The 23,515-nt window shown below is 51.2% G+C and overlaps 1 protein-coding gene across 5 annotated transcripts in view; it reads right to left on the minus strand.

Annotated features, from left to right (window-relative positions):
- The window catches only part of DISC1 (DISC1 scaffold protein), a 262,910-nt gene that overhangs the window by 175,612 nt on the left and 63,783 nt on the right, over positions 1-23,515 (minus strand). For 4 of the 5 annotated variants that reach the window (XM_045817186.1, XM_045817193.1, XM_045817210.1 and 1 more), the window contains exons 4-5: positions 14,030-14,177; positions 1,187-1,301 (exon numbers count right to left, since the gene is read on the minus strand). In XM_045817186.1, the coding sequence (XP_045673142.1) occupies positions 1,187-1,301; positions 14,030-14,177 (263 nt within the window). The remainder of the gene's footprint in view (positions 1-1,186; positions 1,302-14,029; positions 14,178-23,515) is intronic. The other variant, XM_045817203.1, reaches the window with a different exon arrangement.

Here is a 23,515-nt window from a genome sequence, read left to right on the forward strand (position 1 = left end):
CGTGGAACACGAGAGGCCCATGCCCGCCGCAGCTTCCACACGGCTGTTCCCTCTGCTGGGGACACTCTCACTGGGCCCTCTGCAAGGCCTGCCCTCTCGCCTCCTTCAAGCTTTTCCTCCACCCTCATTCCTCAACGGCAGACCCCACCCATCCCCTGCTCCCCATCACCTGGGGCTGTGCCCTGTGGCTCCTACCACCTACAAAATACTAAGTATGTAGTTAGGTAGTTATAATTACATAACTGCCGGCTGCCCCAACGAGGTGACGGTGCTCCCGGAATACGTAAGTGCTCAGTTCACTGGAGAATACTTTCCAATTGTGAGGACTTCTGCTTCCGTTGCCCCCTGCCATCGCAGGCATCCGGCTGGGCCAACTCAGACGACAAGAATACTCTGCGTGAGGGGCTGGGAATGCGGGCTGTCCAGCCACTTGCCCAAGCTCCCATGAACTTGCCTAGGTCCATAGCACTAACCAGAGCCGAAGCCTGGGTTTGGACCTGGGTTTGGACCTGGGTGCTCCCGTCCTCCGCTCCTTCCAGAAGTCAGCGTGCCTCCAGTCCGCGTTTCCTCGCTGCTCCCCAAGCCTGCCACCGGGCCTCCGGGCTCCAGCAGGTGCAGACTTGGCTTCACTGTGCCTGCCTCTCGGGGGGCCCTGTCAACTTCCAGGGCTCCCCACGGCCTCGGCTTGAGCTCAGTGCTGTCCTAGGTTTCTAGCCCCAGGGGACCCGTCCACTGCTCGGGGCCACCTGGAGCTCCCACACGATGCCTGCCCGTCATTCCCAGACCCGCCTGCCTCGCTCAGCCCCTGCTCACTACTCCGCCTCCTAACAACGGCTACTCACAGTCCGGCTCCACAGGAATTTCATAAGGGATTTCTTTCTGCCTGGAAAAGAACCTTCCAAAGGTCACAATGATAAGAGGTGACAAATTGCCCTGGCAGGCCGGGAAGCACTTTCAAAGGTAATGAGGGATGTCAAAACCCGTGCGAAGGCTGCCGGGCGCCAGCCCCTCATTTGTAATGAGACTCCCACACGCCCGCCCGGTGTCTCCACCAGGCCTGCCCTTTGCACGCGCCGGGGACAGCCAAGCGCTAATCACTACCCCAGCGAAGAGCCACCTCACCGCCTTTGGCTTAGAGGGATGAGAAAAACGCTTCCCACTTCTCGAATATTCCCCACCTGCTTACCTGCAGTTGCTGCTTTTCTTGAAGAAGCCAGTCCCGCCTGGTGATGGCCACACCCAGGGGGTCCTGAGCTGGGGGCTCCACTCCGAGTGGAGCTGGGGCGTCCTCGCCGCCCGCCCTGGAAATAAAACAGATGTGGGTACAGATACGGAGACGCTGAAACTCTCTGGTCTCCAAGAACGGGAAGAGAAAGGAATTTCACAGAGGGGTCCCCAGCTGTCCTGGTCTGTAGGAGGGTCACAGGGGTGAGGTCCCTCAGGTAAGTCTCTGTTTTAATGACCATCTGTTGGGACTTTGGCTTTTTCTCAGAGCCAGTCTGCTACTGCTGGCCCTGTACCACCCACTCCCGCGGCCCCTAGTCACGCGTGGCTACTGCATGCGCTGAAAGTTAAAACACACCAGGCTGTAAAAATCCAGTAAGAAAACAGAGTACAGAACGTCTCACTAATGATATTTCATGGTCGTTCCACATTGGAGTATTTTTTTATATTGAGCTGAATTAAATATATTTTAAACTACTTTTACAGGCTCCTTTTTTTTTTCAACATGGCTGCTAGATCACTTGAGATCACGGCTGTGGCCTGCATTACATGTGAGTGGACAGCCCCGCGCTGACCGTCCCGACAGAGCCCGATTCCAGGGCTGACCTTGGCCGTGGAGATGAAGATGAAGAAGAGGCATGACTGGTTTGCCGGTGCTGAGGTCAGGGCTTCTCAGAAATATTTCGCTAGAAAACTGTCAAAACTGCTTCAAGCCTGTTTGACTCTCTCTTATTCTGGCAGGAACTGGCCTGCTAGACGGAAGTCACGCCGGCGAAATGCGGTTCAGGCTGGAGCCCTCACCAGAGCCGGGGGGTTGCTCTGCAGAAGTTTCGTAGGTAACTATCATCCAAGGATGAGAAATTCATCCTTAAAGTATTTGATTTCTAACTCCACGCAGTGGGATGGAAAAAACTGTTCCCTAGGCAAAACTATGTCAACCAGTCAAGGAAACCATGTCAAAGAAAACACCGCAACTACAGTTAAAAGGCCAATGACAAGCTGTGATAGAAAAAAAGGAAATCTCACTAATTTCAAGAGTTCTAGCAGATCAAGGAGGCAAGAGCTCATCTATCAGAAGTTCAAAAGAAGGAACTGCCAAGGGTTCATTTGTAGCCCTTTTTATCAGTGAAGATGGTTTTCAGTGCAAATGCAGGCAACAGAAGGGATCATTTTTCACCCAATAAACTGGCAAAAGTTTACATTAAGCATCATTCCTTGGTGAACACAGGAAGTAAGAATTAGACTTAACATATAATACAACTTTGAATCTTACAGCCCCACTTCTAGAAATTCGTTGTATGTAAATAATCACAGATGCACACAAAGATTAGTTACAACAATGCCACGTTTTTTCTTAAGGGACAGAAACTGAAAACTCTGCAACTGTGGCCCAAAGTGAAGACGAGAACAGTAAACCACGGCACAGGCCCCTGAGGAGAGGGCACAGCCACCAAAACTGGGTCGAAGGAGCGGTACATACATGGAACATGTTCACTCTGCACTGCTATTGTTAAAGCAGGCATCATGGTCACATGTGTCTTATGAACCAACTGACATAGAAACAATGTGCACCCTGGTCAGTGTGGCCCAGCTGGTTGGAACATCGTCCCGTAACCGAATTGCGGGTTCAATTCCCAGTCACGGCACATGCCTGGGTTGTGGGTTCGATCCCTGTCCCGGGTGCATACGATCCCCAGTCTGATGTGTACAGGAGGCAAGCAATCGATGCTTCTCTCTCCCCCTCCTCTCTCTCTAAGAACGCAGTGAAGAAATGTCCTCAGGTGAGGATTAAATGGATAAATAATGTGTACAAAATAGATGATGGGAAAATATCCAGCAATTCTATCAGGTCTTATCTCTGGGTGATAGGATGACTTCTTTCAGCCAATCTTTTCTAAGTTTTCTGAGCACATCCTGTACTTTATAACTGTAGTAGAAATGTTTTCTACCATGTGCACTCAGTAACTGCTTGAATTTCCTTCAATATTTTGACACAGTCAACCTGCAGTAGCCCTTGGACAGAGCAGACCTGTACTGTGTTTGAAAGAAACCCCATCCATTCATTAACGGTCAAGGGCGTCTCTCTGCAGAGAAGCAGCCACCTACAGCTTCTGACGGCCCAAGGCGTGAGGTAACCGCCCCCCTCCCCCAGAAGCTCCTGCCACAAGGCCAGACCGTGGCTGCCACACGCGTGTGCACCTCAGGGCTCACCGAGCAGAAGCGTGACGCTGCACGTTCTCATTTGTACCTCCGCTGGGCCTCACCACCTCCGCGTGTCTTCAAAAAGAAAACGAGTCACTGGCCCTCATACGTGCTGTGCTTTGTGTCCCTTCACTTCTAACCCACTGCATGCATTCATTCAGAAAAGGGACAAACATTATTAACTTCACCTCCTATGCACCATGGGCTGTGCTTGAGTGCCAGGGACACAGCCATAAACAGATGTGCGTCCCACACAGAGCAGGGGACACGCACGCTCCACCGAGGCTCCGACCACCAGTGCAGGAGCTGAACGGTGGAAGCGACTCTCCCACTTCCTGAGTCTTCGCGTGGCACTTGAAACACATGAGCCCACCTAGCACTGCAGTGCAGCGGCCCTGACGGTTTTAGAGACCTTGGCAGAAAGTCCCTCGCTCAGCTTTTCTCAGCTAGAGCAGCAGCTATTGAAAAAAGAGCCTGGCTCGTATTCCTGGGTTTCTCTGAATCATCTTTAAAAATGCTTACTCATTGTAACACACCACACGACTTAGACATTTATTTTAAGGCCTGTTACTCTGAGTTCCATGTGCTTAAAGGCAAATAACAGCAGAAATAGTGAAAATGTCAAATGGGTAAGAGTAAAAGAAACTCATACGAACTGAGAATTTACTGTACCGCGGACCCGATCGTTTTTACCACACTCTCCTCTCACCGTGGGCATTATCGCTACAGCTTTATCAATGAGGAGACCGTGTCACGGAGGCTCAGTGACCAGCCCCCGGCCACACAGAGAGCAGTGAGAGAGGGGAGGGGTCGGCAGTGCCTGCAGCTGCTCCCACCAGCCAGTCACGGCTCTCGGCAAGATTATAACCTTCTGCTTCCTCCTGGCTTCCGGTCCTGTGCACCCACACCCTTGACCGAGTCCCTTGCTCTCTGTCCAACAGGGGCAGCCGAGAGCGACAGGCAGGACTCAGCACCCGCTGGGAGACAGACAGACAACCACCGCTCCAGACGCAATTTCTCCTTTTTCTGGCCGTGCATCCTTGGACTTACCAAAGCCGTCTGAACTGCACCCTCTTCACTTTTGAGGAGGAAGAGGGTGATGATAATAGCTTCCCTGTACAGCGGATCATGGGGGTCAAATCCACTGGGCACCTACTGTGTGCAGCCCCTTCTGTCCGCAGAAAGCTTGCTATTGGCTATCTTGTGTCTCCGTGTTTGTGCCAGGAAATGCACTGGGTTCCTGTGCAGTGGGCACGCTGTCCTACGCCGGGTGACGAAGGTTAAAGACGGGATGCTTCTGTTCAGAGTTTCCTCACAAAATTTAAAATGGAACCGCCTGTGGCCCAGCAACTCCACTTCTGGGTATATGTCTGACAAAATCCAAAATACATGTACCCGTGTTCACTTTAGTATCACCTACGACAGCCACGCTATGGGAGCAACCCAAGCGCCATCAGCAGAGGAGCGGATAAAAGAAGCTGGGAACATACACACAATGATCGTCCTTGGTCAAAAAAAAGAATGATACCTTACTGTTTGCGACAGCACGGTGGACCTTATCATGCTAAGTGAAATAAGTCAGAGAAACACAAATACCATATCATTTCACTTATATGTGGAATCTAAAAAATAATAGCAATAGTAAATGAACACACTAAACAGAAACAAACTCACAGATAGAGAACAGACTGATGGTTGTGGGGGGTGGGGTCAGGAGGCTGCGTGGAAAAGGTAAAGGGAGTAGGAAGTACAAATTGGCAGCTACAATTTAGTCACAGGGATGTAAAGTACAGCATAGGGAATGCGGGTAATAATACTGTAATAACCAGGTACAGTGCCAGGTGGGTCCTGGAAATACCAGGGGACACTTGTGTAAATATATGATTGTCTAACCACTGTGCTGTACACCTGAGACTAATACAAAATAATGCTCAATGTAAAAAAATAAATATACTTTTGATTAAAAAAAAAGATGGATATGCCCTGGCAGGTATGGCTCAGCAGTTGAGTGCCAGCCTAGGAATCAAAGGGTCGCTGGTTCAATTCCCAGTCAGGGCACATGCCTGGGTTGCAGGCCAGGTCCCCAGTAGGGGGCACACGAGAGGCAACAACATATTGATGTTTCTCTCCCTTTCTCCCTCCCTTCCACTCTCTAAAAATAAATAAATAAAATATTTTAAAAATAAATAAATTTTTTAAAAACAGGGACTATTTCTGCAGATCTTTAGATGTCATAGAGAGGGTGTCTCTGGAACGGAAACACCGTCATCTGCCGGATGTCCCCGGGAACTGGACGCGCCTCCTCCTCCTCCTCCGAGCCCCAGAGCTCCCACGGCCACCTGCCCTGGACTGGGGGCCTCGGAGCCAAGAGACTGCGCCATCTCACGCTGGTGTCCCCACTACGCAGCACGGAGCAGGGGGCCCTGCACATATTTGTTGAATGATTTAATGAGTCCATGGCCTGGAAAATCCAGAACTTGTTTACATGCAGCTTTCTATTGCATTAGATCACTTCTTTGCACAAATGTATTTCCCAATTTGCTCTGTTTATGCAAATATTGTTTCCCGGATTTCCTAAATAGATACCATCTGGGTCGGGATGGGAGCTATTGAAGGAAATCAACATCTAATTGAAATTAGCTCAGAGCAGCTACAGGTGGGTCACTGGGAATTCTCCCCATTATGGTTAATCACATTCATTACTTAATCCGTCAGGAAAGCCCTGGTGATTAACCAAAACCCCTCTCCCTGCCGCTCGGGCTTTGACTCGGGGGACGGAGAGCCGTCCACAGAGGGCGGCGCAGTGGCCCCGGGACTCGCGGCAGCTCGGTGACGACGCAAGGGACGGGCTTCCAGGGTTCAGACCTCAGTCCTCGGAGCCCCCGCCTCGCCCTTCAACAACATCGTTCCCTTTCTACTTAATATTCTCAAGGCGCAGTCCCCAGCGTCTCCCTGCAAATGAGAGTCGCTGCCGTAAACTAATCCGTGGGTACAAGCCGCACGTCCCTCGGGGGCGGGAATCACAGCAGGAGGGTGGGACGTCAGGACAGCAGGTAGGGCCGGGGAGGGGAGCTCAGACCCCAGGCTCAGCCCCGAGGGGTCATGCAGGCCCCCATCAGGGGCTGCCCACAGCTGGAAAAATCCTGGCCTTCCTGCTTTCGTCCTTTCCCTAATTGTTTAAGGAAGGATGAGACCGTCTGCAGAGGGAGATCCCGCAACCCCTGGACACGGTGGAACTCCACCTTTCAAGGAGAATGTTTTCCATTCCAGGGACTGCGCTCACCACATGACTTGTGTGAGGAAAGGCTGAAACACCAACTAGGTGTCAGCATCCCCTGAGCCCGGTGGTGAAGGAGCGTGTGCCTGTGATGAGCCTGCACGGCCACCTCCTCCCAGGAGCGCTCCGGTGCCCACCCTTCACTCGCAGGGCCGCCTTCAGGACCCTCTGGAGAATGCCAGCGAGGCAGAGCAGGGGCCAGACAACCCACCGCCAGGACGCAGCGCAAGATGGCTCATGGCGGGTGCTGTGGTTTGCACAGTTGTGTATAGAACGCAGTTGTGTGTACAACACAGACAACAACAACAACAACGATGGCAGGCTTCACTGTGGGAGAAAAATCTGCTGTGTTGGGGGAATGCTGTGATTTGAGTGAAGGCAAGGACCCGGGCTCTCGAGAGACCAGTGCTCTCGGCGTCACAGTTAAGGACACCTCCGTGGAGGTGACTGTTTCTGGCAGCGGGAGCTGAGTGCGGCCATTCAGAATACCTCTGCTCATGGCTGCCCCTACAGATGCCCATTCAATCAGACTCTCCGCACGTCACCTGGCTGACCTGTTCCCGTCTCCCCCTATCCGGAAGACGGTGATAAAGAAGCGGTTTGCATGAGTCACAGAAAATCACTGATGCGCTTTAAATGCAACAGCCTTAAGCCAAGGAGGCCACTCTGACAGCACAATCCGTTACTGCGGAGTCGCCCAGTCAAGCGATGTGGGTCACTTTATAGCTCTTGCTTTGTGTATAAGCTCTGGGGCCAGAGAGCCAGGAGGAAGGAGTAAAAGTCAGAGCCCGTAGGAAACGGAGCGTCGTCGTTTCAAACGCAGCAGTGCGCACCCTGCCCGAGGAACGCGTGCATGTTTATCCGGGTTTATAACAGCTACGCCGTGGGTTTCAGGACAGACTTCGGTTGGATTTGAGTGAAAGGGTGACGTGGAAGACCGTATCTGGGAACTTCTATTCGTAGTCCACCAATTCTGGAACAAGTTCGGAGGAGCCCTCGGTGGCTGCCTCAGCTTGCTCTTCTCCGCCCTCCTCCCTCCCTTCTCGTCCGGAGGCGGCGACAAGGCTCCGCAGGGAGCTCCTGGGAATGGGGCACGCGGCACACGCTGCCCATCCGGTGCCCATCCGACTCCTGGCGTGCTGCCCATCCAGCGCCTATCCGACTCCTGGCGCACTGGCAGCAAGGACCATTTTTAGGTTATATCGTAACAGCGCTCTCGTATTTCCAGCTCTGGTGAAACGTGTCCGTAACAACTGTCCCCTAGTCTTTCTGCAGTGCACCCTCACCTCACTCCATCTGTGACCTGACAGCTGACCGTCACTGAATCCCACGGCCTGGTGTCCCCCACGTGACAATGAAATGGGCACAAAGAACCACGTGTTTCAAAGGGAACAGAAGGAGAACTAACCAGAGGAAAAACGGCTCCGTCCAGGAGCATCACGAGCTACACAACATTTACCTCTGTCCATCAGAAAGGCAGTGTGGGCGCAGGAAACACGGGGATGGGAGACCAGTGTGCCACCTCGACAAGGCCCCCGGAAAACTACTGTGTATCTTTGTTCTTACACGTAGCTGTATTGTACTTCCTTGTGTTTTAAGTTGGCCATTGGTAGGGGGGTCTTTTTAAAAAATCCTTACACAATGACGTGCCTATTGATCTTAAAGAGAGGAGAAAGGGAAGGAGAAAGACAGGGAGAAAAACATTGATGTGAAAAAGAAACATCGAACCCCTGCCTCTTTTAAGCACCCCGACAAAGTGAGCCCACAACCCAGGCATGTGCCCTGAGCAGGAACCGAACCCATGACCTCTCCATTTATGAGCCAATGCTCTGACCAACTGAGCCGCAGTGGCCAGGCTGGGGAAGGGTCTTTAATAAGGACATTGTACACACACACACGATTTAGTTGTACATATGACCGATTTTAATGTGCACATGGGCAAAGGCCCAACAGGAAAACACATAGAATGTATAGTCTAAGCTTGGGTTCTCTTAATAGCAAAGCCTGAGACCAGGATCTGGGTTGGGGCTGATTTTTGGAGAAGTGATTCCCATAAAACTAGGAGCGAGGGAGTGAGAAAGAGGAAAAGCAGATACTCAGTGTGTTGTTGAGCTGATCACCACATGGGTGACCGGGGCTCAATCCTACAAAGAACCTTCTGGATAAAGGAACTGGAGAGCCACGGTGGGCAAACAGGGTCTGCATGCCCACCATCCCCTGTGGGAAAGGTGCGTGAGCTTCCTATGAATTGAGGAGACGTCACAAAAGCTAACCTCACAAGTGTGCCGCTGGGCAAGGGGCCCCCGCGGAAAGGGGCTCAGTCACATGTGAAAAGTGGTGGCTGCCCAGGTGGGGCGAAGAGGGCTCCATTCTCACCAGGGTCTGGGTGGCAGGAGGACCCCGTGGCACCCACTGGGGAACCCACACATGAGTCCCTTTAGAGAGCAGGTGAGTCAACCTCCAGCAGCCGGAGAGGCAGCAGCAACCACGAAGGAGAGGGTCACAGGTGCCAGACGGGGAAAGATGTGAACTGGGTGTATAATTACGTTCCAAACTGGACGGATGAACGAACATCAGCACTGAAAAGGCCCCAGACATTTCTGTTATCTGCCCAGGATGGCATAAAGAACCGGGAAAGATGGATTCACCGGCACAGCGGAGACTGGAGGGGAGGGAAGCCACGCTGCATTTGCACCCACGGAGGACAGGCACCCAGGGACCCAATGCATTACTGAGAGGACCCGTGTCTGCCCCTCAGGGAGCCTGGCTGGCTGACCCCCGAAGGCGGCAGCTGAAACTCCCTGAGCAAACCAGGTGCAATTCGGGCTGGTCACCTACGCAAGCTTTAGAGAGTGAACTATGGTTTTTTAAAAATTGAATTCAACAGGGGTTATAATGAACACAGTGACAGTAAAAATTAAAATCGAAGTACCTGATTGTACTTGGGAGTTCGCATTCCCTTGAATCTTACTCTAGACAAAGCTGTGATAGCCTGAGACCCCTGGGCCCCTGAGGAGTGGGGGGTCCGTGCGCCCCTGCAGCTGCACACAGCCACTTGTATTATGTCTGTGCATGTGGGGTGTGGGACGGAAGAAGTCTACAGCTTTCACCAGACTCTCACAGAAATACTTGATCCCGAAAGGCTAGGAGACACTTATTGGTGTTATTAACTCATTGAGAAATTCCAAGTCAATACAACCATTTCTAAAAAGAAAGAAAGTGTCATTCATTGCAAAGGATTCTGTTTCCCCCTTGACTCAGAAATGACTGAGAAACCTTTCTGTCCAGGCTCCGGGCTCACTCCTCTGGGAGCTCAGCCCGGCACCGTGTCCCCCTGGTGGCCGCTGTGAGAACTGCAGCCACAGCCCCTGGTTTAGGGGAGACCTGCAAATCCAGGTAATCCAGGTGATGACAGATGTGACACACTAGACGGGTGCTGGCGTACTGAAAGACAATTTCTAAAAAATTATGAGTACCTGTGTGATGGTAATATACATTCTAAAAACTCAGACAAGAAACTGATCTGGGGTCATTACCTTCTCACTGTGTTCACAAGAAGACAGGTGGGTTTGGAAAAGATAATGCATAAATAACTGCGGTCTGGCCGACAGTGGTCTAATCCAACCCTCTGGCTCTCCGGTGAGGGGAGTGCAGTGCGCAGGAGTTGGGAAACTACACCAGGACAGGACAGGGGGGTAGTGGAAGACGTCAGACCAAATCTGGGGATTCCTGACCTCCAGTCCAGGGTTCCGTTAGGACACTGGGAAGCCCCTCTTGCTGGGGGAGTCAGAAGGAGGGCTGAAGAGACATCTTCTCCAGGGCAACTGAACCCCCTTAGAGTGAAGCTGCTTTTTCTCTCTCTCCCAATAGACATTCACATGTATCCTTGCCAACCTACGCATAGGTGCATGCACATTTGTATCATATTCACTGACTCAGTGAATATTTAGAGAATACTTAGTACGGCCCAGCCACTGTTCGACTCTCTCGGCATAAGGTAAACACAATACAGCCTGTCCTCCGGGATCTTGTAGTCTTTCAGAGTAGACAGGTATCGGAGGGAAAATATTTCCTTAACACTCATGACAGCGGTGAGGCAATTCAGGTGCTCCAGTAACTCAACAAGGAGACAGTGTGGCTCATGGGTGAGGCTACACAAGGATGGTAGTGACGATGGTGGGTCACGTGCAAGGTCATAGAATTTAGAAGCATTCAGAGCATTCAGGGAACTTCTCATACTGCAGGATGTACGGACTGCAGGTGTTGGAGAGGGCTGGCTAAATCCTGGGCTGCCAGGCAGGTGCTGGATGGAAAAGCTGTGGGTATCACGCTGAGCGGCACAGACGTTATCCTGAAAGGCACTGAGTGTGACTTTATCTCCACTGGTGGCGCTGTGGCCGATGAATGGGACGGAGTTGTCTAGGAATCAGGAACGCCAGTAGGGAGGCCACTGTGATCCCCCAAAGACACATTTGTGAGCCGTACTAAGGCGTGGCCACGAGGATGCAAAGTGAGTGGGAACGAGATAGAGGCAGACGGCAGAATCAGCAGGACTTGCTGCTCTCAGAACTGGGAGTGGGGCAAAGGGAGGGGCCAAGGACGTCCCAGGGTTCCTGCTTGGGTAGCTGGGTCCACGGCGGTATAAGTCACCAAGACTGAGGGTACAGGAGAAGAGGGTGACTAGGGAGACAGTCAATTTTAGTAAGTAGGCTTAAAAGATAGTAAACCTTTGGATACAAAGATAAACTTAGGGTCGGGAAGATGTTCAATCAAAAGCTAAACTGTAGGCTGGAACTCTGGAGAGAGAAGGGAGATAGAGGTATGAATTTGAGGGAAATGAGTGCATTAGTGATACCTGAAGCATGGGAGGCTTTGCGGTCACCCGGAGAGAGCAGAGAGAGAGCGAAGGGAGAGGACAGGCTGCAAGCGGAGTGGAGGAGCGTCAACACCGGGAGGCTGAGAGAGGAACAGGGGCTCGTGAGAGGCTGAGAATGGCCAGAAAGGCAGCAAGAAGAGCAGGACAGGGTGACGCAGGAAGGTCAAGGGCAGAGAGTTTTAGGGGTGAGTTTGCCTGAGTAAAAGTTCTGCACAATGCAGTGATGCAGAGCAGAACCAGCATTTAAAACGCCTTTTCAATTTAACACCTGGACAGTCACTGCCGACTTCAGTAGTGAGAGAGAGCTAGAACTTAGATCATACCGGCGTACAGGCAGCTCCGGGAGGAAAGGAGAGGGGTAAGCCGACCGTTAATACTGGCTTCGTAAATGGTGCAGAAGGGCTTCTGTTTTCGTGGGGATATATCAGGCTGAACCCTAGGAAGTGGCTGCAGCCCAAAATGTCAACATAAGAGGTGTCAGATGATGTGACCTCACTGAGTGAGAATGCATGATATCACCTTTACTGGAGCGTTGTGTTCTGCGAGAAACTCGGCCAAGACCGTAACAAAGCATCGCTCTCCAACCAGATCCCGTGCAGGCTAGCTAGGTCACGGCAAAGCCGAGACTGGAGCCAGAAGGCCTGGTGTATGCCTCGGCTCAGCACCGCCGCTGGGTGGTCTGTGCATGGCCCTTAACCTCTTCTGGGCTTAGTTGCCTCTTCTTTAAATACAAATAGAGATCTTGGTGACAATGAAGATCTCCACATGAGTACAGATATCAATATACAAAACAGTGCACCCCCTAGAATTGTCGTCAGGATTACATAAGTCACTTCCTGTTCATTGAGGGAAGAACAGATAAGCAAAGTGTGGCCCGTCCATACAATGAGATCTTGTTCAGCCTTAAGAAGAAAGGACATACCTACACCTGCTGTAATATGAATAAGCCTTGAGGACATTAGGCAGAGTGACATAAGCCAGTCACAAAAGGGCAAGTGCTGTGTGACCCCACTTACATGAGGTCCCCAGAGAAGTCAGATTCATAGACACAGACAGTCGAAGGGTGATCCCCAGGGGCTGGAGGAGGGGGAAAGGAGAGTCAGTGTTTAATGGGGATGGAGTTTCTGTTCGGGAAGACGACAGTTCTGGAGGTGGATGGCGGTGATGGTCACCCAACGATGTGAACGTATTTAATGCCACCAAACTGTACTCTTAATATGGTTAAAATGGCAGATGTGAGGTTATGTATATTCTATCACAGTAAAAATGTTTAACTGAGTTACTTTTAAAGGCACTTAGCAACTGCTGGGCAGTGTTTGCACAGGAAATAGAAACACGATACATCAGCAGAGACTGAAATGGCCCGGGCTGGAGTGGAGGCCAAGAACGAACCCCAAAGAACAAGCAAACGAAAGAATTCGGCAGATAGTCAAGTCAGGAAGAGCCCCCCGTGTGAGGAAGGGAGAGGGAACGAGGTGCCAGCTCGACGTGCGATGAATAAAAAGAACAGAAATGGGTGGGATTCACCTGCTTTTTGAAAGGTGAAAGCTCATTCGGCAAACACCTGTACAGAAGCACCTACCAGGTGCCTCTCACTCTGCTACCAGCAAAACTTCAGGGCAAGCCTCCGGAAAAGAGTCGGCCTCACCGTGAAGAGAGGCTGCAGGGAGACGCCAAGATGCACTGACTGCATAACCATGCACACCCACGCGGAGTGGGCCAGTCTGGTGATCGTCAGGGACATTGGAAATAAAGTGTAATTGCTGTGGCTGTGTTTACCCCTAAGGAGAGGCAGGCCCAGACTGTGACAGGGCTCACAGCCCTCCTCCGATGGAAACCCACTCTCTCTGAAGCCTGTCTGTCCCCAGGGAGAGAAGGCACCAGCAGGTGTCCAAAAGCAGTGCTTCTCCGACCCCCAGCCACACCAGTGCCAGTGCCTGGGACCCACCGCAGCAGCAACGGACTCAGTCTGGATGGAAACTGAACATTTAAACACTCTCCAGGGGATTCAAGCCTGCAGCCAGGATGAGAGCCTCGGGGCCAGAAACGCGGTTGCTCTCCATTACCGATGCCAGGACACCCTTGGGTAGCACAAGGAGGGGATGGTTTGTCTGTGGATCTGACAGGCTAACACAAGGCCAGGAGCCCGAGCTGCCCTGGACAAGAGGAAACCCACCCCCACCTTCTCAGCAGGTTGGCTTCCCAGGGAAGCTTAACCCCCAGGCCCTGGCCGTGCATGTCTAGGGTTGCTCTCTGTCAATCAGCAGAAAGGGCTCCTTAGGGGAGCGGCCCACACGGGTCCCTCACTCGGGAAGGAAACTCCGCCTGTCCAACCAGCAAAAGGGCACTGCCCCAAAGAGTAAGCTGAGGGTCTCTCCAGCTAATCCCCTCCCAGCTCTTCACCACCTGGGAGCTGAGAGAGGAGGGCAGGGTCCGACCCCAGTACTCACTGCTGAGCGGCCTGGCGCAGGGCAGCCTCAGCCTGTGCCCCCAGGTAGACCAGAAGGCTGCAGAGGACCGGCTGCCTGGAAGGAAACTGGAAGCGCAAGCTGCTTTTCTCTTCCTCCAGGTCTTCTAATCTTCGTTTTAATGCCTCAGCTAGAAACCCAAAATGACAAGAGAGATAAGTAAAGAACAGTGAAAGTTAAAACAGACAATCCAGGGTCACACAGCTCCACTCCCAGCCAACGGCCACCTGGGTGACGACGTGATGCACAGGGTCACTGGTTTCTAGGCAGCTTGCTCCTCTCTCCGCTAGTACTTTTATGACTCTTCTGTGTTTCCACTGTCGACAGCATGCTGTCCTCCTACCTTCCCTTTTTCTATCAGAGGGTGCAGTTCACATAGTTATATCACAGTCACTATTCTGATCATCACACAGGAGGATACTTGATATCAATTATTTTTAAAACCACGATGATCATTTGGGAGAAAACCTGCTAATTTTGATGAGTTCTGTATAACCGGTTGAAAAAAATCAGTGCCCAAGTGTTAATTTTAAGAATGTTTCCTTAGAAATTGCCCATCATGAGAGAACCTGTCACACTTAATGGTCACAGAAGCAATGTCCAAATTCTGTCGTGTTACAGGTGGCCGTGTATCCACTTCTGTTATAACATAGGGGTCTTAATAATTTTTAACAACCTTAAGTGTCTTAGGACAAGATACAAATATAAAATCACTGTGAAACAATTTTTCTTTAAAAAATAAACTACAGAAATTGGAATCCCCTCACATGAGAACTTACCTTCATAATCAAACACCCGAAGAATTAAAAAGTTTCCCATTAAGCCCTTCTTGCCAAAACGTCAGGACTGGGTTTAAAAATACCATCCATCAGGGCTTCCGTCCTGGTGGTCCTTGCCAGGGGGTGTGTGGAAACCTTGGAACCTTGCCCCCCTGGGTAGTAGGTGAGCCCTGGGGCCACCCAGGATCCCGGGCAGCCACCTCTGGCCGTGAGCGCCGACTGCCTACCGCAGTGTGGGGTGCACATACGGTCCTTTCCTGTGTGTGCCACGATGAGAACACACTTTAGAGGCTCTGTCCCACATCACAAAGACTCTTCACTATTTCCATAGCCCGACAGCCATTGTCCAAGTCAGCCATTTCTGTGACTCAATTTTGGATCAAAACACTGTTTTCAACAAGCTTATTATTTTGAAACCACTGTGAACAAAGCCTTGCATCATATACCAGCAGAGGTCAAGGCTAATCACAGGGCGCCCCTCCTGTAGAGGGACAGCTCCCGTGCTGGCCCACTGCCCAGACACACCCTTGGATGAAGGAAAGGCTGGTCCCAGGCGTCCTGGGCAGCTCGTCTGGGTCTCTGGAGATGTCAACTGAGGGACCTCCCCATAAACATGCCGTATGCCTTGGGACCGACAGCCAGAGCCTTGCTGAGAGGCTGTGCCAAGGATTCGTTCTAATACCAGAAAGGGTCGTGACCTTACTGCTGCTCAAGACCCACTCACAGGCAACTGCCAGAGCTCTCCGTCTGCGCCGCCTTCTTCAAAGAGACAGCGGGGCCGATTCAGACGCCGTGCTCACAACACACAGCGGAGCCTGGCTCGACGGGTCCTCTAAGGTATGCCCAGAGTCCCTGCTCCCAAACACCAAGCTCCAAACATTTTGTAAAGTTTATTGCATTTTAATTAGTTCTTTATTTTTATTATGTTGAGTATTTTTTTATTACTGAGTTATTTACTTACCCCTTGCCACATCAAACCAGAACTTCCGTGGAAAGCAATAAAGCCCTGACCTTGTGCGCGTTAGGACAACGCAATGCCATCACAACGTTGTGGTAAGGATGCTCACACGGGGCTAAGGAGAAAACGGAGCCTGCACCTCAGCCCCGCCCTGTGTGGCCGTCGGGCCTCCAGGTTCCTTAGCCTTTCTAAGCCTCAGTTCCCTAATCTGTAGAAATAGGACGAACAACAGTATCCACACATCATGAGGTTTTCTGAGGATCAGCTGAGATAATCCATGCAAAGCGGTTAGCACCCTGCCGGGCACCTAGCACGTGCCCTAAGGAGTGGCTCAGACCAGCAGGACCACGGGTCCTGGCCTCGCAGTGTCCACAAGGCAGTTAGGCCCAGCCCGGCCCCGCTCCGCCACGGGCCACATTCTGAGCTGTGCCCCGCCGCTGCTGGGGGTTAGGGTTAGGTGCAGCACAATGAGACACTGAAAAGGGTACATCCGCTGCCACGAGTCACACTCACAAGGAACCCCAAGGAAAATAAGTTCTCCCAGGAAATGTCTGTGGTGAGCTATGTGCCGGGGTGCCGCTGGCTCTCCAAGCTGTGAGCATCTCACGTCGTTTCTGTTCCACGATGAGAAAAGTGCACTAGGATGCTCGCCGTCGATTTTACAGCTTCGTGTCTTCTCTTATTTTTAAAGCATCTCCCACTCCAGCCTCTCAAATGGCCTCGGCTGCTGGGGCTCCACCACACCGGCCAGCACCACCTCTGCTACACACATTCTACGGGTCTCCCCAGGTGACACTCGACCTTCCGGGCAGAGGGGCTCAAGGCCAGGGTCAGGAACCAGGCGGATGTGGGCACCCAAAGGGCTCTGGCGTTTCTGCTGCAGCAGATGGGACAGGACCCCCCAGAGGGTTCAGCACAGTGCGTGACAGGGTCGACTCCTGATCAGCAGGGAAGCCCACATGCTCTGCCAGGAAGACACTGTGAGCGGCAGAAGCCCGGAGTCCAGTCCCGAGGCTACGGCAGGGCCCGAGCCCACACCTAAGGGAGGCCACAGAGAAGTGACAGTGGGCGTCAAAAGGCGCTCTGAGTTTGGGCATGCTGGACAGACTGGACAGAGGGAGCAAGAGAAAACAGAAGTCGCGAGGGACTCCAGTGGTTACGGCTGAGCAACCAAATAAGGACGTTAGCGTGAGCCGAGCTGGGGAATGTGCCGCTCCCTCTCCCAGAACCCACCCCCCATGGTAAGTCCTGCTCTTCCCTCCATCGGTCCCCCTCCCGGCCCTGCCCTCCCTCCGCTGGAATCCCCGGTCTCAACGCTCCTTAAGCTCACCGGGCTTCCCCTGGCACAAGGGGCCTCACGCTTGTCTCTGACTGTTCCAGGCCCCCATGTCCGTGACACAGGGCCCATGTCACCCTGCCTGTCTCGGTCTCAGGGCCCGCCCCGGGAGCACCGCCTGAGCCAGCATGAGCAGGCACGAAAAGATGCACAACTGAACTCGAGCGAAGAAGCCCTCGTTTCATTCGTTTTGTGCGCTTCCACAAGCCGCTTTAAATCCGCTGTATTGGCCACTACGTGAATGTAAAACGTAAAACTCACCAAGTGGAAGGTCAAACCTAAGCTGGAGGAGACGAAAGGGACATGACGACTGTACTCATGTGTGTCCCCGCACCAGAGAGGAGGGAAGGACAGTGTTGGGTGGCCGGCGCCATTGAGAGTGGGGTCGGTGGACCGGCTAGGCGTGGCGTGCCGGCGCCGGTTTCTTGCCCGGGAGAGCGGCAGGTTGGCGGCAGGTGGAATGTCCTCGTTTGGGGAAATGCTCGAGGGCTCCTTGGGGCTGACGGGGCATCACGTCTGCAGCCGCTCTCAGGCGGTCAGGAAAAGGCTCGCGGGTCCCGGATGTGGACCCAGATCAGAGTGAGGGAAACACACCAGCTCTCGGTCCTCACTCGCAACTTTTCTGTCCATGGAAAGTTATGTCGAACCAACTGCTTTGTAAAATTATAAATAAATCAACACAGCACTATGAAATGCTGTATTTCTGAGTTGTAGGTCCCCTTATCTGTGTGACCCCCTCTACTGTTCTCTTCAGCCCAGGGGCTGAAGAAATACAACTTGCTTTCTCTGGCTTTTCCTTTCTCTTAAACCTCTGTGAGCTTTCTGTGGACTCTGTTCATCTGTTCCGGTTACAGCGCAAGATTCAGAGCCAGAATTATAGAAAGTGCTGCACAGCCCACGCTGAATCGAGGTGGTTGACTGGTCATCGGACTGACAGAAGAGCAGCAGTATTAGAAATTTTGGCTGCATTTTATAAACATAGCTGAATAGTAAAACAAAGTTATCCGAGGAAGCTATTACCAAGCACTAAGCATGATTATGTGCTGGATAATACATTCTAATTGATACTCTATATTCAATTTACATACCGGGCATGCTTTGCCTCTAGGACCCCAGCATTACGAACAGTAACCATCCTCTCATTCCATTTCAGATCACGTAAATGTACTTTTGATGCTACTATGACATCCCTATCCGTGTTTAAATAGAGGGTCAGTGCTCGTCTGTTTTCCTCAGCACGTCGCTGCTGGAGGCCTGTGACCTGGGGGACAGTACAGAAACAGAATGGGAGAGAGGCACTTTCTACATATATGAATAAACAAGCATTCACAGATCAGCAAGAAATCTTCATACGCAAAGACATCCCGCCAAACCGATTCAATCCCCACCACCCTGTTCCATCTGCAGGACGACAGACGCTACAGTGTAAACCGTATTCTTTCTTGGCTGTGCGGCCACTCCACACCCTAAGGAGCAATCTGTGTCTTCATCAGTCATTCTTCCTTCCTTCACCGAACAGCCAAGCCATGCTATTCACGGGAAGCTGAATATGCTAGTGATTCCACATCGCCATGCACATCCCGTGAAGATGACCGGTTTACAAAGAGTCAGGCTGTAACGAAATGTGGTTCAGACCAGTGCGAGCACAATGGAGCCAGTCTCGGACACATCAGAATAGCAGAATCTGTCAGGTTCATTATCATAAAAATCAGCCACTACTGGGACGCTGAAGACATCAAGCATAATAATCATCTTTAAGCATCTCCTTTATGCCCGACACTGCGCGTACATTATTTCTGCGCCTCACAACAACTTGTAGAGTAGGAATAAAGATGCAGAAGCTCAAGTGCAGAGAATTTCAATCATTTGCCCAAGGCCTGTGAATGAGGAAGCAGCAGAGTCAGGATGTGAACCTTGACTTTTTCTGGTGCCAAACTCTGGGCTTTTTCTGTGATGCTTCCTGGGAGCCACGCTGTTCCCCTAGATTCCCCATTCATTGCTCTGGGTCCCTGGGGATTTGGGGACCCGCTGGGCAGGCCCGGAACCTTAATCTCTTCTGCCTGGTCAATACCTAGCTAGTGCCAGGCACACAACCGGTACTGGGTGAACGCTGACTAAGTAAGTGAATGACTGTTTCTGGTTGAATGAGGCGTCCTGTAGACACACAAGTAGTAACCATCTGATGAGCACTGCTACGTATCGATCATTTTATCCTCACAATGAATGACCTCATGGGGGAGCAGAGCTATGCCCACTTTGCAGGTCTAAAGACTGAGGCTCACGGAAAGGTTAAGAAATTGTTCGAGGTTAGTCACACCGCCATGTGGAATCAGAAATGAAACCCAGGCCTGACTAACTCCCAAACCTGTGTTCTTTTTTTTCAAAGATTTTATTTATTTATTTTTAGACAGAGAGGAAAGGTGAAAGAAAGAGGGAGAGTAACATCAATGTGTGGTTGCCTCTCGCATGCCCCCTACTGGGGGCCTGGCCCACAACCCAGGCATGTGCCCTGACAGGGAATCGAACTGGTGACGCTTTGGTTCACAGGTTGGCGTTCAATCCACTGAGCCACACCAGCCAGGGCCCAGACCTGTGTTCTGAATCACTGTGTTCTCCTGGGAAGATCACACCCTGTACCTGAAAAGCACACCTGAGCACTCCACGCACGTGCAAACTATCCTATCAGCCCACCTGCCACTTCCTCCACCTCCTTCTCACAGGAAGCCTTCAGCAGCAGAAACAAACACCTAAAAACTCACAAAAGTGGAAACCACCTCAAATCCAATTCAAGGGGAACAGTTAAATAAATTATGGGACATCCACTCATGGAATGGGATGTAGCAAGTCAAAACAGCAATTAGAAAAACCGTGGGGAGATATTTTAATATCACAAGAGAAAAACAGCATATAAAATTATATGTACATAGTGTCTGTACTGGAGGATCCCAGACGTGCTTAAACACAAGAACAAAAACAAAAAACCTGGGCGGAACTCAGCGTTCTGGCCATCGGTCCGCGTGACTGCGGGGGATTCTTCTCCGTTTCTCTCCTGATAAAATCAGCTGTGAAATCTGGGGCTGTTTATTATTTAGAACTGCATTGTAGTTTTAAATGGCATGCTGGTTACTTATGCCACTCTTTGATTTCTGCATAAAGATGGAGATTTCGCTTCCTCTGATTCTTAATGCTGAACTGCTTAGCATAAGGTTGGTTTCCCTGGGTCATAGATATTGTCAGCGTACAACAATGAAGATTTCTAAAAATGTGATATTTTAAGCTCGCCAATGTGCGAGGGAAGGAGAATGCGAAATCACTTTGGTTATGGTAGCAAAGGAAAAGCAAACATTTGGGGGAGATAGAAGTTCTGGAAGACAAGCAATAATTTAACCATGACACTTGGCCCCTCGGCACTTAGGCTATCACCTTGTTCTTAATATGTATTTGTTGATTTCCTTTGAAATATTCCAGAGAATATTTGCTCTGAAGCATCTGTTTGTTCTACCTCAACAAGAATTTACCCAGCAAAATAAATGGGGAGTGAGTGATCGAAATAGCAAAAGCAATGAAATTTCCAGGTACTTCCCCAGAACTTAGCCACGGCATATGCCCAGCAAGCTGTGTGTGTCTGTGTCTGTGTCTCGTGTGTCTCTGTGTGTGTCTGTGCACACAGGTGCTGTCAGCAGGCTTGCAAACAAAGCCCAAACCTGCAGCCCTCAACACATCAGAGAACATACAAAATCCCTCCGAGTCGTGAGCTTCCAAAGGAACGGTTGGTTATGAATCACTCTAAAGTACTCTTTGCCTTAACTCTTAAAACCAAACTGGTAAGACAATGCTTCTGTCTCCAAATGTCAATCACCAAATGGCCTAGGGAAGTAACCGGCCAACTCAACGGTGGCTACTTTTTCTAAAAGCCTCAGTGATCCACACTCGCTGTTCAGAGTCTGCAGTGGCTGAATTTCCACGGCAACTACAAGTCATCTACTTCTTCTTAGGTGCCATGGGGTGTGCCCCACCAGCACTCCTACCACTGCCAACATTACACCCTCTACCTCCTCCACCACGTCCTCCACCACCTGCACTACCTCCTCCACCACCACCTACACCACCACCTGCACCACCTCCTCCAATACCACCTGCACCACCACCACCACCACCTTCACCACCTCCTCCACCACCACCTCCTCCACCATCACCTGCACCACCTCCTCCACACCACCACCTGCACCACCACCTGCACCACCTCCTCCAATACCACCTGCACCACCTCCACCACCACCTGCACCACCTCCTCCACCACTACCTCCTCCACCACCACCTGCACCACCTCCTCCACACCACCACCTGCACCACCACCTGCACCACCTCCTCCAATACCACCTGCACCACCTCCACCACCACCTGCACCACCTCCTCCACCACCACCTGCACCACTTCCTCCACCACCACACCACCAGCTTCTCTACCACCACTTCCTGCGCTACCAGAACCACCAGCACCAGCACCACCTCCTCCACCACCACCTGCACCACCTCCTCCACCACCACCTGCACCACTTCCTCCACCACCACACCACCAGCTTCTCCACCACCACCTCCTGTGCTACCAGAACCACCAGCACCAGCAGCACCTCCTGTACCAGCACCACCACCGCTGTCCCCACTGACATCACCTTCCTGCTTATACGAAGAAGAGAGACCCATGCAGCTTTCCAGTTGCAAGCACTTACCCAAAAAGGAGGAATGCTCTTTAGGTCATTTTCAAACAGCCTCCATGCAGAGAACCCAAAAGAGAAGGCGAGAGAGGAAAAGCCACTCAGCGGGACAGGAAACGGTCAGACAGGGCCCACACCGAAACGCTAACAGTGGCCATCTCTGCACCGTGGGAATAAAGGTGATTCTTCTCTTTTATTTACATCTCTAAACTTTCTAAATGTTTTTATGATGATCATGTATTGCTTTAATAATGAACTAGTTTAAAAAAAAGTCCATGTTTAGGAATAAAAAGCAGGTCTCAGCTTGCGCATTCGGCCAAGGAGGGTCCCTACCCTGGGCCAACCAGCACAGACTTCGAAGTCAAACGCGATTGGTGTGATTCTTTTAGCCATTTAAAAATGCATAAGCTCCCCACTGGCTGGCACAGCTCAGTGGATTGAGCGCGAGCTGTGAACCAAAGCATCGGAGGTTCAATTCCCAGTCAGGGTACATGCCTGGGTTGCAGGCCACAGGCCCCAGCAACCGCACATTGATGTTTCTCTCTCTCTCTTTCTCCCTCCCTTCCCTCTATGAAAATAAATAAAATCTTTAAAAAATGCATAAGCTCTGAAAGAAAAACATATTTAAAATGTAACAGCAGGTCCTCCTACACGAAATGGTGTTTTCTGCCACGTTTCTTCACTTTAACTGAATTTAGATACACGATCCGTCATTTCGAAAATGGGTTGATCACTCAGGCAGTCACTAGCTTAGCAATCCAGATGCATGGCTGATGAATGGACCAGCTCTGTGTACTGAATGCTGAGGTTTATTAGGTATAGTCTAGCTAAGAGAGAAATGAAAAGAACGATTCTTCCCAGCAGACTGCCTATTCCAACAAGGAAATGAGACATTGCTGGCAAACAATAATGTAACTTAAAATGACCCCTGGGCCTTCCCCACATCAGCGGGGACCCTGCAGAACGACCTCACTGCAGATCCAAATGGTTGCCCATGAGTGTCTCCTTCATGGGCTCCCCCATTCTTCCCCACGTACGGTAAAGGGTCAGGGACCAGGTCACAGACCGGTGTGCCTCCCAGGCCTGGAACAGAGTGTTGTTAGCACTGAGGTGTTTTTAGGAATCACACGAGTGAAGGAATTCAAAGGCCTATTCATTCTTTCTCTCTACTGGTGACGGCGGCACGCGGTTTTCACCGCACAGCCGGACGTGGCCTCTAATTAGTTCCCGTGAACAGACTTTCTGGAAGGAACGGGCTCTGCCGGTGCTTTCAGGAGAAACCAGCTCGACACGCCTGCTCGTCCGCGCTCCGAAACCCTAGGCTCTCGCGCCTTTCCCCGGGCGTCACTGCAACCTGTTGTCTTTTCGGACTTAATTGTTTCGCTCTGTTTTGTTTTGTTGTAGAACATCTTTTAACACAGAAGGCGGAGCAAAAGGAGGTTTATAGCTGTTTTTAGAAAGATAATGCAATAATTAATACATACTAATACAAAAATAAACGTGTTTCGCATACTCACGACCTACTTTTGCCCCTCCCCGCATCCACCGCTAATGAAATTCAGGATATTAGCAGTGCACTGTCAAGCAACCACAATCATCATTATTTTTTTAAAAATATGTAATGCAAACCACGTTAATGTATGTGTATGTGTCCATAGGTGGGTATACATAGCCACACGTA

The sequence above is a fragment of the Phyllostomus hastatus genome, unplaced genomic scaffold (assembly GCF_019186645.2).
Source record: "Phyllostomus hastatus isolate PE091 unplaced genomic scaffold, TTU_PhHast_1.1 phas_contig_148, whole genome shotgun sequence".
Taxonomy (NCBI): Eukaryota; Metazoa; Chordata; class Mammalia; order Chiroptera; family Phyllostomidae; genus Phyllostomus; species Phyllostomus hastatus.